The 18,751-nt window shown below is 37.0% G+C and overlaps 1 protein-coding gene across 2 annotated transcripts in view; it reads right to left on the bottom strand.

Annotated features, from left to right (window-relative positions):
• Positions 1 to 18,751, bottom strand: part of TSHR (thyroid stimulating hormone receptor) — a 178,368-nt gene that overhangs the window by 60,169 nt on the left and 99,448 nt on the right. For both annotated transcript variants that reach the window (XM_003408804.4, XM_010588790.3), the window contains exon 3: positions 18,005 to 18,079. In XM_003408804.4, the coding sequence (XP_003408852.1) occupies positions 18,005 to 18,079 (75 nt within the window). The remainder of the gene's footprint in view (positions 1 to 18,004; positions 18,080 to 18,751) is intronic.

The following is an 18,751-nucleotide window of genomic DNA, read 5'->3' as shown; positions in this document are numbered from 1 at the left end:
ACTGCCCCATAGTGTTTCCAAAGAGCGGCTGGTGGATACAAACTGCCAAGCTTTTGGTTAGCTGCTGAACTCTTAACCACTGTACCACCAGGGCTCCTCCATATGCCTAGGAGCCACTAATCTGCTTTTTATCTCTATAAATTTGCCTTATCTAGACATTTCATATAAGTAGAATAATATAACATGTAGTCTTTTGTGCCTGGCTTCTTTCATTTAGCATGTCTGTGAGGTTCATCTATGTTGTAGCATGTATCAGTAGTTAGTTTCTTTTTATTGCTAAATAGTCAAAAGGACTTGAGATCAAATCTTGGCTCAGCCACGTTCTGGTTACATAACCTTGGGCAACTTCCTTGACCTCTTTGAACCACGGTTTCCTTGACTGTAAATTAGGGACAATAACAGTACCATTTTCATAGGGCTCGTGTGAGGATTAAATTATGCCTGTAAGGGGTATGACACAGAGTGAGGGCTCTATATACAATGACTATTATTATTATTATATTGTTTCATTCTATTCAAGTAGAATGAAAGCTAGAGAAGACATCAGACCTAAAAAAAGTTCATAGTGACCCTATATGACAGAGTAGAACTGCTTCCTAGGGTTTCCAAGAAGCAGCTGCTGGATTTGAACTGCCGACATTTTAGTTAGCAGATGAGTGCTTAACCACTACGCCACCAGGGCTCCAGAGCACACATCAGCGACCTGGTACTGGAGGTGCTGCAATGTTCTTGCAAAACCGTCCAATAACATACTGGTCTTCTTTCTGTAGGTATCTCCAGCTTCTTGGCAGCCGCCTTGGACCAAAAATAAATGCTTAATTCACCCAGTTAGAGGCAACAATGGGCCTCCACCTAGGACTTCTGACTCCAAATACAGATTCTCTGTTTGTTTTTTTCCTAGTACTGTTTATAGGAGATCATCCACCAGAGCCAAAACCAACCAAACCCATTGCTGTTGAGTCAATTCCGACTCATGGCAACCCTATAGGACAGAGCAGAACTGCTCCACAGGATTTCCAAGGCTCTAATCTTTACGGAAGCAGACTGTCACATCTTTCTCCCATGGAGCAGCTGGTGGGTTAGCAGCTGTGCTTAACCACTGTGCAACCAGGGCTCCGCCCAGAACTAAAAAGAAACTTAAGTACCTATTATACAGGGCCAGATTATGGCATGTGAGGGCTCTAAATACTGAGAATCTGTGGAGCGCTCTCCTCTGCTTACTCATGCATTCAAATGGGATATGCGAGTTTTATCGACTCGATGGCACTGGGTTATACATATATACACACACACATATGTGTATATATACATATGTATATGTGTTTGTGTCTTAGCTATCCATGATGTAACTACTTTTTAAATGCAACTATAATATTAGCAATTGAACACAAAAGTGGGGTGTATTTTAGCAGAATGAGATGATTATAAAATTGGATGTGGGGCACTAAGATTTTTACTATATACCACAATTTCTACAAAAAAAAATTCCATATATTCTACAACAGAGGAAATGAAGTCAGTGAGCTTGGTTGTTTCAGCAATCAATGTAAAATTCTGTTGATCTCCCACAGCAAAAAACTGACTTTCACCAATTTTGTTTTCAACAGCTCATACTTCAATTTTGATGCTTGTTTTGTAATAAATATTATAACTATAAATGAACAAATGAAAAGATGTCATAAAAGAAAATTTAATGATCAGAAAACAAATATTACAAGTTACTATATTTTATTTTTAGATAGATCTTCCATCTCTAACATGTTATAATTAAAAACATTTCTTTTTGTTCTTTGCTCTTACAAATTCTTCAATGATTTCATCACAATTAAGCTGCCAAAAAATATCTACCTTCATACGCAATAAGAATAATGAATAGATAATTTCTTGGATCATTATCATATCCTGAAGAGTTTCTGAGTTTCTTTAGGGATGAAAATGAGCATTCTGTTGTACAGTTAGTGATCATTAAGGTTAGGAATACGGGTAAAACAATTCCAACATTGGGAAATATGCATTGGTTTTTATCTTCTATTATGGAATCATACATGACTACATGAGTAAAATTTGTCTTTCTTGAATCTGTAAACTTAGTTCTCAAGTAAGAATGCAATTGTCACACTTCTCCATAAAGGTTGGTGTTTAAGTCATTGGGATAAGCCTACACTAATTTCTTGGATGGCTTCATGCGTTATTCATCAGGTGTATACACACTGTTTAATACAACCTGTCCTTGTCCAGTAACCACTCATGTTGGATTCAGTGGTATATTGGGGAATGTACCAAGAGTTAGATTCGACAGCCCACGCCACCTCTTGTTTATTAGAAAGAAATGGCACATTCCCAAGAGACTTGCCGAGATAAGAAGTTTCAATTACATGGGAGGGGACTATAGGAGAAAGATGTCAACAAGGTGTTGAAGTGGTAGGGGCCTCATAGCTTAAATAACCTTGGACATGAGCACCCTCGTGACCCTGTGTGAGCTTTATTTCTGGCTGGTACATTCTCACACACTGGAGCTGGTATTCATTTTCATTTAGTGCCCTGCCAGTTCCCTTCCACTGTGGTGCTCACTTTTCCTTGTGCTCTGTCTGCTTGTTATTTATGGGTCTTTGCTTTGGACAACCGGTGCCCTTGTTTTGTTGACGTCCTAAGCATGCGCTTACCTTGCATATTGGGTAATCCGTCCCTGCTATTATTGCTTGATCCTCCTTCATTGGATTTCAAATAGCATGGAAATTTAGATGAAAGTGTAAAATTGATGCCCAGTGTGTGGTGTTGATTTCACAAGCCAGCAGATGAATAATGTGGCATAAATTAGGCCCGTTTAATTGTATGCCTAGGCTCTGAGTTTTTTTCTTCTTTTGGGAAACATTTGTTAGTTCTCAATAAGAGTCAAGAACAAGCATCCTCAGAGAAACTGACTTGCCCAATACTATCAGCATGGAGGCAGCCACTTAGGACTGGAGCCTAAACTCCAAACAATATGGGAAATCAGCAGCATGAGACGCTCAGGTGGGTTGGGAGGAACCAAAGGAAAAGAAATGGAGGCTTAAATCTTCTCATTATTAAGGAACTTACTGGTTTCCTCCCAATGTCGAATGTACCTCCCTTCCCACCTCAGTTATTCAGGTATTAGATCATGGCATTTGACTGCAATCCTCAACCTTAGACATATATGCCCACACCTCAAACATCCCACAGTTCATGAGTGAAAGGCACACGAGATGGGAAACTAATGGAGGGCAATCATGGAGCAGATGTGGTATTTCCCCTGCAAAGATAGATGAGACCAAGGGAGGTGAGAAAGCTTCAGACCAACATGTGCTAAGGAATCTGGAGAGAAGTTGCCTCAGCCAGCACAGCTGGTCTTTTAAGAAACACAAATTCAATAGTCTGTACCAGTAAACTGTTTAAAGCAAGAAACTGAAAATTCACATAAAAGTAAAAGCATCCTTCTGAGGGCAGCTTTTTCTTTGGTCATTTTAGCTTTTAATTACAGAGAGTAAGTCTTCACACTTTATCTGTCACACATTACACATTTTACCTACCCAGTTGTAGGATTTTTATTTATTTGTGATTTTTAAAAAATAAAAGTAAAAATATCCTTCTGACAGCTTTTTCTTTTATTATTTTAGCTTTTAATTACAGACATACCAAAAACAAACAAATAAACAAACAAAAAAACCCCACTGCTGTGGAGTCGATTCCAACTCATAGTGACCCTGTAGGACACAGTAGAACTGCCCCATTGGTTTCTGAGGAGCACCTGGTGGATTTGAACTGCTGACTTTTTGGTTAGCAGTGCAACTCTTAACCACAACACCACCAGAGTTTCCTATTGCAGACATATGGTGTACATATTATTTAGCTTTTAATTGTGGTGTTACATCCACTTTGGAGAGGGGCACATTTGGGTTCGAAATTTGAAATTCCTCAGCTGAATAAACCTGGGCAAGAGTGTTAGCTCTCAAGCAGCCTCCGGTTTCTTTTCAACTCATGCATCAATTTGCTTTTAAATTGTTTTTCTTGTCTGTTTTTAAGGGCCTACAGTTAAAAAAAGTGGGGCAGGGGGCAGGAGCAGGCAGGCCAATCTGACTTTGACTGGGTCAGCTTGCTCTAATGAGCAGAAAGAGATTAATTCCAGTTGAATGAATAACTATTGGACATCTGTTATGCACAACTTTACCGAGCATATGAGGAGGTATAAAGAAGTAGTTCCTAATTATTTAACTATTTTAAAAACAAGACATATATATGTATATTGGCAAAGCCATAATTTCATTACTCTAAGTGCTTTAAGTACTGTATAGGACCGAGGTGATAATTGGGTGAATTAATTTTAAATGACATTTTATAATAGATTTTCACCACATAACAAATCACCCAAGTATTGTAACTAAAAAAACAGCAAGTATTAATTTCAAGCTTAATGCATATTGAAAGAATCCTTAATTTTTTTTAAAGTTCATTATATCTAGAATTATTCATTTTTTTAAGTTCATTTTATCTAACGATAAAGGTAATGGAAATTCATTAAAAAATTAAATATATTCACATAAAAAAGAAATGAAATTTACCATCTTTCCATGACTGAGAAAAAAATCAGTTTTTTCTCTCCATATGTCTTTTTTTGTTTTTCAGACAACATGTCAAAAGTATCTCCTGTGTTACTGGTTTATGGAAACAGATTTCTAATGGTTATACAGTATTTCATACTTAACCATTTTTTCTAGCTAAACATTTGAATAGTTTCCAAATTTCTACTCTTATAAATTAACTCTGAGGGAAATGGCCTTTTTTAAAAAAATTTTATTTCTTCTGTTGTTCTTGAGAATATATACAGCAAAACATACACTATTTTGACAGTTTCTACATATATAATTCATTGACATTGATTACATTCTTTGAGTTGTGCAACCATCTCGCCCTCCTTTTCTGAGTTGTTCCTCCCCACTAACATAAACTCACTGCCCCCTAAGTTTCTTACCTAATCTTTCAAGTTGCTGTTGTCAATTTGATCCCGTATAGATAAATCTTGAAAGAGCACAACGCTCAAGACAGATATTCTTTACTAATTAAGCTAAACTATTGTTAAAAAAAAAAAAAAAAAATTTTTTTTTTTTTATTGTTAGGTTTTTGGTGAATGGCTTTTTATGTAAACTCTTCTCACTCCTCTTTTTATTGTGTTAGGGAAAATCTATAGAAGTAGAATTACTGGGTCAAAAACGATAAAGTTTGTCAAATCTGTTGGTACATATTAAATCCTTAGCTCTTTAAATCCTGATGTAGAGACTATCACTTGCTTATCAGCAGTATTCTACAGCTTCAAAGAATAAATAATTTTCTAACATCATCCAGGCTTTTCAATGAGAGGAGACTTAATTATTCTACTTGCTGATTATCAATGAATTATATTTACCACCAACATTCTATTATATAATGGGAGAAAAATAAAATAATCTATAACCAAAAGATTATATTCAGTTTTTGGTGCATCTTCTAAGTAATGAAATTAAAAAATAATAAATGCAAAAACAAAAAAGATGTTAATTTAAAGAGAGGTCATAGATGTTCATATTTTTGAAGTAGACTGAAGAAAATTTAAATTTTTCCAAGATTCTCTACCAGAAATAGAACATTATACAAGGAATTCTCTAAATTACCTGGCAGATACATGCGGGTACTTTAATGATTTAATGATTTTGGAAGAATTACAGTCAGAATGCTCCTTAGAAACAAAGATGGTGAGACTTCGTCTCACATAGTTTGGACATGTTATCAGATGGGACGGTCCCTGGTGAAGGACGTCAGGCTTAGTAAAGTAGAAAAGACCACTGCGGTCGAGTCGATTCCGACTCATAGCCACTTAATATAGGACAGAGTAGAACTGTCTGGACCATAGAGTTTCCAAGGAGCGCCTGGCGATTCAAACTGCCGACCTTTTGGTTAACGGCTATAGCATTTAGCCACTACGCCACCAGAGCTTCCTAGTAAACTAGAGGCTCAGGGAAAAAGAGGAAGACCCTTGAGGAGATGGACTGACACAGTAGCTGCAACAGTGGGCTCAAACACAGCAATGATTGTGAGGGTGGTGCAGGACCGGGCAGTGTTTCCTTCTGTTGTACATAGGGTGGCTATGAGTTGGAATTGACTGGATGGCATCTAACAACAACAATAATTTAATGATTAATTATTGGAACTAAGGCTGGTGCTGTTAAAACTGCCATTGAATCTACTTGACTCAATTTAGTGTATCAGTGAAATTAATCTTCACACGCTCTTATAAGTCAAACATTTTACCTACCCAGTTGTAGAATTTTAATTTATTTCTGATTAAAAAAAAAATCCACATAAGAGTAAAAGCATCCTTCTGAGGGCTTTTTCTTTATTTTAGCTTTTAATTACAGAGTCATTAGGGTGCTACATTGGCTTTGAAGAACGACACACCTGGGTTCAAATTCTGACTCTGAAATTTTTCACTTGAATAAATTTGGCCAAGAGCCTTGTGAGGTATGTGTTATCGTCTTCATTTATATAGTGAAAACTGAGGCTTAGGAATATAAGTGAGACAATGAATATGAAGCACTTTTAGCAGACCGATGGCCCATAAAAGGCAATTGGTAGCTGTTGTTAATAGATGATGGTGGCTTGGACAAGGTTGGTGGCAGTGAAGGGAAGAGGGTGGACTTTACATGTGTTAGGATAGTCAAATCAACAGGACTTGGTGAAGGACTGGAAGTTGGTGAGGAGGAAAGACGGTGTCAATATCACCTCTCAGGTGTCTGGATTTTCCAACAAGGTGAATGGAGGTTCCATTAACTGGCTTGGGAAACATTGAAGGAGTAGTATATTTCAGGAGAAGAATCAAGATTTCCATTTTGAATATTTTAAATGTGGGATATATGTGAACATCTGAGAGGAGATGTCAAGTAGACAGATAGGTATATGGTCTACTGCTAAGAACACAGGCCTAGACATATTAATGTGAAAATTGCTGAATGAGACCACACAGGGGGAGAATATAGAATGAGAGGATAAGGGGCCACTGGACTGGGCTATGTGGAATCCCAACATTTAGAAGCAAGGATGGTTAATAAACCAGCAAAAGAGACTGAGAAAGACTGACCAGCATGGTAGAAAGACAACCAGAAGTGTACTGTCACAGAGCAGGGGAAGAGATATGGGTAAGAATGGAGCGATCCACTCTATTGAATTCTCCATACAGGCTTGTAAGATACACAGCATTACACATACTGTGAGCTCTCAAAGAACGTGTGTTTCTTGGATGAATGGGTAGCCTTTTATCTTTGGAATGCCAGCTCTAGATCACTAACAGAAACAATCGTAGTGCCTATTTTCTATCACCCCAATTCTTGGCACAGAAAAACACAAAACATGAATAGGGAAGCCATCTCAGAAGATAAAAGTAAGTGATTTATCAGGAGAAAGTTGAAAAGGCATTGGCAGGGATGATTGACAGGGATGAGTGGAACCATGAACAGCAAGTTCCTCAAAAACCCTACCTCAGCTTCCTATTTATTAAATCACATGGCCAAAAAAAAAAAAAAAAAAGGGAAGGCAGAGGGAGGGGAGCTGAGGAGGAAGGAAAGACAGTTGTGAAACAACTGTTCTTTTACTGTTCTCCTCACTGAGGCTTTTCAATAGTAATCTCCATGCTCTGACATTTGAAGTAAATGCTCTTTAGTATCTACCCCTGGCAGCAAATCTAACATGGTGAAGAGCTCTCTTTCCTGAATAAACAACAAAAAACCCATTGTCATCAAATCCATTTCCACTCATGGCAACCCCGTATGTTACAGAAACACTGCTCCACAGGGTTTCCTTGGCTGTAATCTTAACGGAAAGCAGTCCCGGTAGTGCAATAGTTGAGAGCTCAGCTGCTAATAACCTAAAGGTCGGCAGTTCAAACTCACCAGTGGCTCCATGGAAGAAAAGATTTGGCCATCTGCTCCTGTAAAGATTACAGCCTAGGAAACCCTATGAGGCAGCTCTACTCTGTCACATGGGGTGGCTATGAGTTGGAATCGACTTGAAGGCATACAAAAACAACAATAATCTCTATGGAAGCAGACCACCAGGTTTTTCTTCCACAGCACTGCAGAATGGGTTCAAACTGTCAACCTTTAGTTAGTCGAGGGCAAACTGTGCCACCCTGAATAAACCAGAGGGCTTTAATTCTATACTTGGGAATCCCAGGAAAGTTTGGTTGATAGTATTATGTGGTATGTAGATTAAACAAATCATTCTCTATTGATATTTGGTTTCATATCTTATATCCACAAAATGATTATCAATTCCTTGAGGACAGGAGAATGATTTTTCAGCTGTCTCTCTCATGCAAGTAACATAATCCATTGTTTATACCAGTTGCTGTCAAGTCAATTCCGACTGGTAACAACTCTACAGGACAGAGTAGAACTGCCCCATAGTTTCCAAGGAGTGCCTGGTGGGTTCAAACTGCTGACCTTTTGGTTAGCAGCTGTAGCAATTAACCACTACACCACCAGGGTTTCCTCATTGTTTATAGCTGTTGCTTAATAAGTGATTACTAAATAAATGCATTAAACATTTAAGTGGCACACACTTCAAAGGTCTCATTTGTACTTTACACTGACAGAAACCATTTGTAGATAATGACATCAGATATATATTAGGAAAATTTGACAAATGGAAGATGCAATATTCTTTTATTTTCTAAGACACTAGATGCTCAATATCTCAAATATAAAGCAAATTTTTTTTTTAATCGAACTTTAGATGAAAGTTTGCAGAACAAACTAGTTTCTCATTAAACGGTGCACATATTGTTTTATAACGTTGGTTAACAACCCCATGACATGTCAATACTCTCTCTTCTCGACCTTGGGTTCCCTATTACCAGCTTTCCTGTCCCCCCTGCTCCCGTCTTCTAGTCCTTGCTCCTGGGCTGGTGTGCCCCTTTAGTCTCCTTTTGTTTGGAAGGCCAGTCTAATCTTTGGCTGAAGGGTGAACCTCAGGAGTGACTTCATTCCTGAGCTAAAAGGGTGTTCGGAGGTACAAATATACTTTTAAAGATTCATTTTAAGCTTCTCCTTTTTTTAGTCATCATATTGAATAAGTTCCTTTGCTTTAGTAAATTAATACTTTTGTTCAGAGGAAAAATTGATATTTATAAGGGAGCTGTTAGCAACTGGAATCTTTAAGAGAAAAATGACTATAATGTAAACAAAACAGTTGCTTTGAAGAGCAACAGGGTTTATGTAGGGCTTTATTAATTTTTTTTTTATTACAAATTAGTAGCTTTTAGTTTTTGGTGAGTGGGGCAGAGAAGCAAAATGGTGTGATAAATGAACATTGCCTTTGGAGTAAGGAGATGGGTTTTGAATTTTGGTAACTCCATATTGATCTGGGACTTAGTTTTCTTGGGCTTCAGTATTTTTCTACTTTCTTTGATTTTAATTTACTGTTCTTTTATAAATTTCTTGTGAAGGATATTTAAATGATTTGTTTTTCAGCTTTCTTGTCTAAATATCTTTTTAAGACTATACATTTCTCTCTGAGCATGCCTTTAACTACATCCTACAGGTTTTGGAACATCATATTTTTATTATTATTTAGTTTAAATATCTATTGTGATTTCTTCTTTGATTCATGGTTATTTAGAAGTGTATTGTTTGCTGGTCAGACAACATGCTTTAATTTTTTGTAAGCTATTGAGATTTGCTTTTATGGCCCAGTATATGGTCAATTTTAGTAAATAGTCCATGTACCTTTGAAAAGAATGTGTATTTTGTAACTGTCGGGTACAGTGTTTTATATGAGCCAATAAAGTCAAGTTGGTCAACTATGTTGTTCAAATCTTCTATCCTTATTAATTTCTTGTCAGTATTATTATTTACTTTTTTGTTTGTTCTATCAGTATTGATAAGGGCATATTAAAACAAACTCACTATGTGGGTTTGTCCATTTCTCTTTTCGGTTCTATCAATTTCTGCTTTATATCATTTGAAGCTATGTTCTTACAATTATTCAAATTTAGAATCATTATATCCTCACTGGTGGTGCAGTGGTTTAAAACATTTGGCTGCTAACTGAGAGGTCAGCAGTTCAAACCCACCAGCTGCTCTGCAGGAGAAAGATATGGCTGTCTGCTTCCATAATAATTTACAGCTTTGGAAACTGTATGTGGCAGTTCTACTCTGTCCTGTAGGGTCATTATGAGTTGGAATTGACTTGATGGCAGTGGGTTTGGTATATCTTTTTGGTGAAGTAATCCTTTTATCATTACAAATTCTCTGTTTTTATAGATGGTAAAACTTCATGTTTTGATGTGCATTGGTCTAGTCACATCAGCTTTCTCTTGGCTTGAATGCTATATATTTTTATCCTTTCACTTTCAACCTTTCTACATAATTACATTTGAAGTGCGAATCTTGTAAGCAGCATTCAGTGGATTTTTTAAATTAACCAATCTGACAATCTTTGTATTTTGATTAGAGTGTTTAGTCCTTTTACATTTAATGCAGTTGATGCAAATATTGATAATTTGGGATTAAATCAACTATTTGTGCCAGCATTTCTTTATTTCTTCTCCTTTCTTGTCTTTTTAGATTAGTTAATTTGTATTATTCCATTACCTCCCCGCCCCCCACATACATTAGCTTGGTAGTTATCCACTCTTTTAAAATTATTTTAGTTGTTACCTGTGGATTAAAACATTTATTCATGACTTATAAAGTCTAAAGAAATTAGTGCTTTTGCCACTCCTCAGACAATTCAAGGACCTTAGGACACCCTTCCCACCCCCAGCCCTTTGTATTTTGGTATTATATATTTTACTTCTATCTGTAAGGAGCCCTGGTGGTGCAGTGGTAAGTGCTTGGCTGCTAACCAGAAGGTCAGCAATTTGAAACCACCAGCTGCACCATGGGTGAAAGATGTGGCAGTCGGCTTCCATACAGATTAAAACTTCAGAAACCCTATAGGCAGTTCTACTCTGTCCTATAGTGTTGCTATGAGTCAAGATTGACTGGATGACAGTGGGTTTATACAGGAAGTCCTTGCTTTGCATAGTTTCAATACACATGAACTTCAGTTACCACAACTTAGTTAAAGAATAACAGTCTCCCGGCAATATGTTCAATTTTTTCAGTTACTACAGTAAATTAACTGAATAACTCCATAAAGTACAGACTTTGCTGGCAGCTCTTCAGTCCGCAAGCCACTGTGTAAATAGCAGATGCACATCATGATAGGTAAATAATCACACCACTTCTTCCATAGTCATCAGTGATTGGTCACTATGCATCTGTTGTTTGGTTCATGCACAGACAGTAAAGCATGTAGTTGTGTTGCTTCTTTGTCTCCCAGTGATAAGCCCATGTGACATTTTATAAAACTGGATAATTGAAAGAGGGAATTGGTCAACAAAGATGAAAATGCAGCAAAGAAATGAAATGTGATAATGCTGGAAGCGAAATTTGAATCAAATGTAAATGAGGTTTTAGAAGAAATAGCTGAGTGAGAATGTACACTGTCACCATTTGTAAGACTCTAGATATTCAATCAGGAGGCCTGGTGTCACAGCAGGTAAAGTGATCGACTGCTAACTGAAAGGTCAGCATTAGAAACCACCAGCGGCTCCACAGGAGAGATGTAGCAGTCTGCTTTTGTAAAGATTTACAGCCTTGGAAACCCTATGGTATTGCTATGAGTCAGAATCAACCTGACAGCAGTGGGTTTGGTTTAGATAATGCAATCTGAAGAATGTAGTGAACGTAAATTATTGACATAAATGGGAAAAGTGGTTGTGAAGAAAAAGCTGAAGATGACCCCAAAGAAGTGATACTAGCAAAAACAAAACAAAACAAAAAACACATTAAAGTTACTGTCATAGATAGTTCATGACATTGAAAAAGCAAAGGATAAAATGTTGGCAGCTTATTCAAACCTAGAAAGAAGTATGATAATTTGCTAAGGCATAGAAAAGATAAAAAAAAAAAGATACCCCCTTAATATTATGACTTATATGGTGAAGGGAAGAAGGCAAGGACCATTCAAACTGCTCTTGATAAGTTTTTTACAAAAAAAAAAAACCCTCATGTTTAAATTCTCAATGTTTCAAATCAGAGTGTACCTAAATAAATATTAGTTTTACTTTTTTTTCACTTCCCTAAAGGAGCCGTGGTGGCGCAATGGTTAAGGGTTTGGCTGCTAATCAAACAGTGGGCAGTTTGAATTCACAAGCTGCTCCTTGGAAACCCTATGGGGCAGTTCTACTCTGCTCCTATAGGGTTGCTATGAGTCAGAACTGACTCAACGGCACATAACAAAAACAACATACATACATTTTTTTTTTTTTTTTTTATCTTCAGCAAGCTTTATTTTGCTTGAGTCAAGCAAAAGGAGTCAGCAAGGATCTAAGCCTCTCCAAAAGACTGACTCATATGGGTTATATGGGTTCGGTGGAGACAAGAGTAATGAATATTTAGGGAAATTCTTTCAAGGGTTGGATACTTCTCAGAATGGCAGTGTATTTTAACTAGGTTGAGCACACATCTGGAATCTAAGACGGAACCCTCTGATATTCAAGATGGAGTCCTCTTGGTAGCCCTTGGCATCCCTTGTTATGGGATATAGCGCAAGAGCACTTGATCTTCGGCACTACATCGCCATCTTCGCAGGGCTAAGGAAGGTTAAACAGGGGTCACACTTTGTTTTTCTGCCCATGTGGAGCCTGTAAAGGAGGAGGGGACTAGAAAAACTCTAAGAAGGAGATAGTAATTCATGGGTTGTTTCAATCTTCTCTCATGTTGACAGGGTGGGTTCCTGTTTACCCAACTTCTACATGGTAATCTTTTTTTTATTAACTTTTATTGAGCTTCAAGTGAACGTTTACAAATCAAGTCAGACTGTCACATATAAGTTTATATACATCTTACTCCGTACTCCCACTTGCTCTCCCCCTAATGAGTCAGCCCTTCCAGTCTCTCCTTTCGTAACAATTTTGCCAGCTTCCAACTCTCTCTATCCTTCCATCCCCCCTCCAGACAGGAGATGCCAACACAGTCTCAAGTGTCCACCTGATATTATTAGCTCACTCTTCATCAGCATCTCTCTCCCACCCACTGTCCAGTCCCTTTCATGTCTGATGAGTTGTCTTCGGGGATGGTTCCTGTCCTGTGCCAACAGAAGGTTTGGGGACCATGACCGCCGGGATTCCTCTAGTCACAGTCAGACCATTAAGTCTGGTCTTTTTATGAGAATTTGGGGTCTGCATCCCACTGATCTCCTGCTCCCTCAGGGGTTCTCTGTTGTGCTCCCTGTCAGGGCAGTCATCGATTGTGGCTGGGCACCAACTAGTTCTTCTGGTCTCAGGATGATGTAGGTCTCTGGTTCATGTGGCCCTTTCTGTCTCTTGGGTTCTTAGTTATCGTGTGACCTTGGTGTTCTTCATTCTCCTTTGATCCAGGTGGGTTGAGACCAATTGATGCATCTTAGATGGCCGCTTGTTAGCATTTAAGACCCCAGACGCCACATTTCAAAGTGGGATGCAGAGTTTTCATAATAGAATTATTTTGCCAATTGACTGAGAAGTCCCCTTAAACCATGGTCTTCAAACCCCCGACCTTGCTCCGCTGACCTTTGAAGCATTCGTTTTATCCCGGAAACTTCTTTGCTTTTGGTCCAGTCCAATTGAGCTGACCTTCCATGTATTGAGTGTTGTCCTTCCCTTCACCTAAAGCAGTTCTTATCTACTAATTAATCAGTAAAAAACCCTCTCCCACCCTCCCTCCCTCCCTCGTAACCACAAAAGTATGTGTTCTTCTCAGTTTATACTATTTCTCAAGATCTTATAATAGTGGTCTTATACAATATTTGTCCTTTTGCCTCTGACTAATTTCGCTCAGCATAATGCCTTCCAGGTTCCTCCATGTTATGAAACATTTCACACATTCGTCACTGTTCTTTATCGATGAGTAGTATTCCATTGTGTGAATATACCACAATTTATTTACCCATTCATCTGTTGATGGACACCTTGGTTGCTTCCAGCTTTTTGCTATTGTAAACAGAGCTGCAATAAACATGGGTGTGCATATATCTGTTTGTGTGAAGGCTCTTGTTTCTCTAGGGTATATTCCGAGGAGTGGGATTTCTGGGTTGTATGGTAGTTCTATTTCTAACTGTTTAAGATAACGCCAGATAGCTTTCCAAAGTGGTTGTACCATTTTACATTCTCACCAGCAGTGTATAGGAGTTCTAATCTCTCTGCAGCCTCTCCGACATTTATTATTTTGTGTTTTTTGGATTAATGCCAGCCTTGTTGGAGTGAGATGGAATCTCATCGTGGTTTTAATTTGCATTTCTCTAATGGCTAATGATCGAGAGCAATTTCTCATGTATCTGTTAGCTGCCTGAATATCTTCTTTAGTGAAGTGTGTGTTCATATCCTTTGCCCACTTCTTGATTGGGTTGTTTGTCTTTTTGTGGTTGAGTTTTGACAGAATCATATAGATTTTAGAGATCAGGTGCTGGTCGGAGATGTCATAGCTGAAAATTCTTTCCCTATCTGTAGGTGGTCTTTTTACTCTTTTGGTGAAGTCTTTAGATGAGCATAGGTGTTTGATTTTTAGGAGTTCCCAGTTATCTGGTTTCTCTTCGTCATTTTTGGTAATGTTTTGTATTCTGTTTATGCCTTGTATTAGGGCTCCTAAGGTCGTCCCTATTTTTTCTTCCATGATCTTTATCGTTTTAGTCTTTATGTTTAGGTCTTTGATCCACTTGGAGTTAGTTTTTGTGCTTGGTGTGAGGTATGGGTCCTGTTTCATTTTTTTGCAAATGGATATCCAGTTATGCCAGCACCATTTGTTAAAAAGACTATCTTTTCCCCAATTAACTGACACTGGGCCTTTGTCAAATATCAGGTGCTCATATGTGGTTGGATTTATATCTGGGTTCTCAATTCTGTTCCACGGGTCTATGTGCCTGTTGTTGTACCAGTACCAGGCTGTTTTGACTACTGTGGCTGTATAATAGGTTCTGAAATCAGGTAGAGTGAGGCCTCCCACTTTCTTCTTCATTTTCAGTAATGCTTTGCTTATCCAAGGCTTCTTTCCCTTCCATATGAAGTTGGTGATTTGTTTCTCTATCACCTTAAAAAATGACATTGGAATTTGGATCGGAAGTGCATTGTATGTATAGATGGCTTTTGGTAGAATAGGCATTTTTACTATGTTAAGTCTTCCTATCCATGAGCAAGGTATGTTTTTCCACTTGTGTATGTCCTTTTTAATTTCTTGTAGTAAAGCTTTGTAGTTTTCTTTGTATAGCTCTTTTACATCCTTGGTAAGATTTATTCCTAAGTATTTCATACATACATTTTTAACTCACAGGGAGATTTTAATGCTTTGACAAAATTTTAAAGATCACGAAGTAATCATAATTTTCCCCATTGATTATTAAAATTTTTTTACACATTTTCAGCCTGCATAGTCAGTTTTATGATCCCATACTACCATGTAGAACAAGGATTATCTATTTTTTAAACCCCATAAGATACTGTACAGTCAAGGATCATTTTTATTTACATGCACACACACAGACATATATATATATATTTTTTTTTCTGCTGCTTTTTATTTCCTCCTGTACCTCTGTGCTACTATTTGGGATCATTTCTCTTTTGCCTTAAGGATTTCCTTTAACAATTCCTTTAACATGAGTCTAATGGAGATGAAGTTTCTCAATTTTCATTTGGTTGAATATGTCTTCCTTTTGCCTTCAGTATTGTAGGATCTTTTTGTGGGGTTGTCAGGTAATTGCTGTTTTTATTTATTTTTGTTTTGCTGTTTGTAGATAGCATCCTACTGCTTTATGGGTTCCACCACTTCTGTTGAAAAGTTAACTATCAGTCCTGCTACTTCTTTAAAAGTATTATGTGTTTTGCTCCCTCTGGCTGCTTTTTTAGTATTTTTCCTTTGTCTTTGATTTTTATCACTTTTACTATGATGTGCCATGATATGGTGGTTTTCTTTGTATCTATCTTTTTTGGGTTTGCAGTAATTCTTACATCTTTGACCTGATGTCTCTATATAAGTCTTAAAATTCTCTTCAAATATTGCTTTTCTCTCATTCTTTCTCTCTCCTTTTTCTTTTTTTGGTGATCCAACAATAGGTATATTATACTTTATACTGTACTGATATTTATTTTCTCTATGCTTCAGGTTGGATATAGTCTCCTGATCTGTCTTCCAGGTTACTAATTGTCTCTTCAGCTGTGTCTAATCTGTTGTTAAACTCTTGTATTTAATTTTTATTTTAGTTATTGAATTTATAAGTTCTAGAATTACAATTTCATTTTTTATAATCTGTTATCTTCTGAAATTATCTTGTCATTTAAATTCTTGAACATATTATAGCTGTTTGAAAGTCTGTGTATGATAGAAATCTGAAGGGTTTCCAGTATCTGCAATTCCTGTGGATAATTTTGTTTTTTTCCTCTTCATTTTTCCCCATTAATTCCTTTTTTTTTTTTTTTTTTGTATGCCTGGTTATTATTTTCTTATTCAAATTAAAAAAAAATTTAGTCTTCATGAGGCTTCAGCGTTTATGAGGAATGCTCTATTTCTAGTTATCCCATATACCTAGAATGAGACTCTTTAGAGATCTTAGCTAAAATCTTGAGGTGTTTACTAGGAACCATCCTTCTTAGTTGAGCTCTGAACTTAAATTTTTATTTCCTTAGCCCTGTGAGGCCGTCTAAACCTCTAGTCAGCCTCATTCTCTCAGCTGTCACTTAAAATTCAGCAAATGCTCAAGGGTAAGATAACTAAAGTGTTGGGTTTACTCTTTAAGTAGACTTTTTTTTTTTTTGGTCCAGCTCTTCTAGTTGTTCTCAGATAATCATTGATTTGATGTAACATTTGAGACCTCAGTATTGTTGAAGGCAGCATAATGTAGTGCTTAGGGCATACATTTTTGAGTGAGACACTTATGGTTTAAAAATTCTAGCCTTATCCCTTAGTGACTGTGTGACCTAGGAAAACATATTTAGCCTCTTTTTGTTTATGTTTTTCTTATGTAAATAAAGAACATAATAACCTCTACTTCACAGTGTTATTTTTGGGGGGTCAAATGAGGGCTAATCGGATAAAGTACATAAAAATGCTTAGCATAGTGTCTAAAACATACTGAGTATTTATTGATGATAGCTATTTCTTTTTCTTCATTAACCAAATAAAGTTAATATTCCATAACATATGGCTTCTTAAAAGAATGAAATGTGACTTTACATGTAAAATTCTTTATAAGCTATAAAGCACTAGAGAAATAAAAACAAATAATTATTTCTAAAGTGTATGGACTGTTTCTTACATGCTAGTCATTGTGCTAAATGCTTACATGCATTATCTTATTCAGTATTCATAATTACCATATCGAGTTGGAATACTTGCTACCTTTATTTTACAAAGGAGGAAACTGAAGAGAGGAAAAATTACATGATTTGTCCAAGATTAAACAGTGAGTAGACAGGGAAGACAGGGTTTGAACCCAACTATGACCAACTCCAGAGCCAGAGTTCTTAACGACCCTTTCAATTCTAATCTCACTAAGCTATTCTTATCTTTCCTAATTAAGGAAAAATTTTTGTTTTATATACCTCAGAATCTTGTACAGTCCCTGGCATCAAGTAGGCACTCAGTATATATCTACTGACTCGCTGACATATACACCAGTAAAATCTACAGACGCCATAGTAATAGAATAAAATAATAGCTTAAGTCGAGGACTTCTAATGTCTTTCAGCTTCCAGTCATGGAACTGAGAAGTAATTAGGAAGGATTAACATAAACTCAGAGTGATAAAAAGTCCAGAATTTGATCATAAATAGAATTTTTGACCCATGATCTAGAAACCAGTTCTCATTGTCATCTGGAGCCCCCAAATCATCAATCCCAGTGGCTAAAGATGGGAGCCCTGTTGCATTTTCTGTTGTACTTACATGTGAGTCATTTTACTCATATTGTAGAAGGAATGTGATTCCAGTCGCTGCAGAGTTGCGTCTATTGATAAGTAGCTGAATATCACAAAAATATAAGACAAAGTAGGAAGTTAGTAGGGTTGTGAACCTCAAACATAGTGTTAATTTTGAAGTAACTTCTTTGTCAGGGGTGTTCCAGACCACACAACATCCATAATCCTCATGATTTCTCCTTATGTTGAAATTAGTTACTACTTTTTTTTGCATCCCATAATGCCTGAAGTTTCCCAAAACAGTAATTCCTATTCATTCTTCAGATCTCATTCAAATGTCACTTCCTTCAGAAGCTCCCCTAGGTCAGGTTCCCCATAATATACCCTCTTAGCATCATAAACCTCTCCTTTCACTAATTATAACAGTGTGATATTTTAATTGTTTGTATAATATTTGATTTATGTTCTCTCACTCACTAGACTAAGTTCTCTGAGGTAGAAAACTGTTTCTGCTTTTGCTGACCATTGGATCTTGAGTGCCTTTCATAGTGCTTGGCATGTAGTAGAATCTCAATAAATATGGGTTAAGTGAATGAATAAATAAATGAATGAATAGATGAGTTATTCAAAGCAGAAAATGCAAAGCCTTAGAAAAAAAGCATAAAAATTAATAAGAGGGCATCTTTAATAGAGTACCCCAATAGCATGGAATTAGAAATACAGGTTCAGAGAGGGTGAAGAAAAATCCACAATCCCCTGATGGAACATTCCAAGA

Source organism: Loxodonta africana, chromosome 10 (genome assembly GCF_030014295.1).
Source record: "Loxodonta africana isolate mLoxAfr1 chromosome 10, mLoxAfr1.hap2, whole genome shotgun sequence".
Taxonomy (NCBI): Eukaryota; Metazoa; Chordata; class Mammalia; order Proboscidea; family Elephantidae; genus Loxodonta; species Loxodonta africana.
This window is presented reverse-complemented; position numbering and strand designations above follow the sequence as displayed.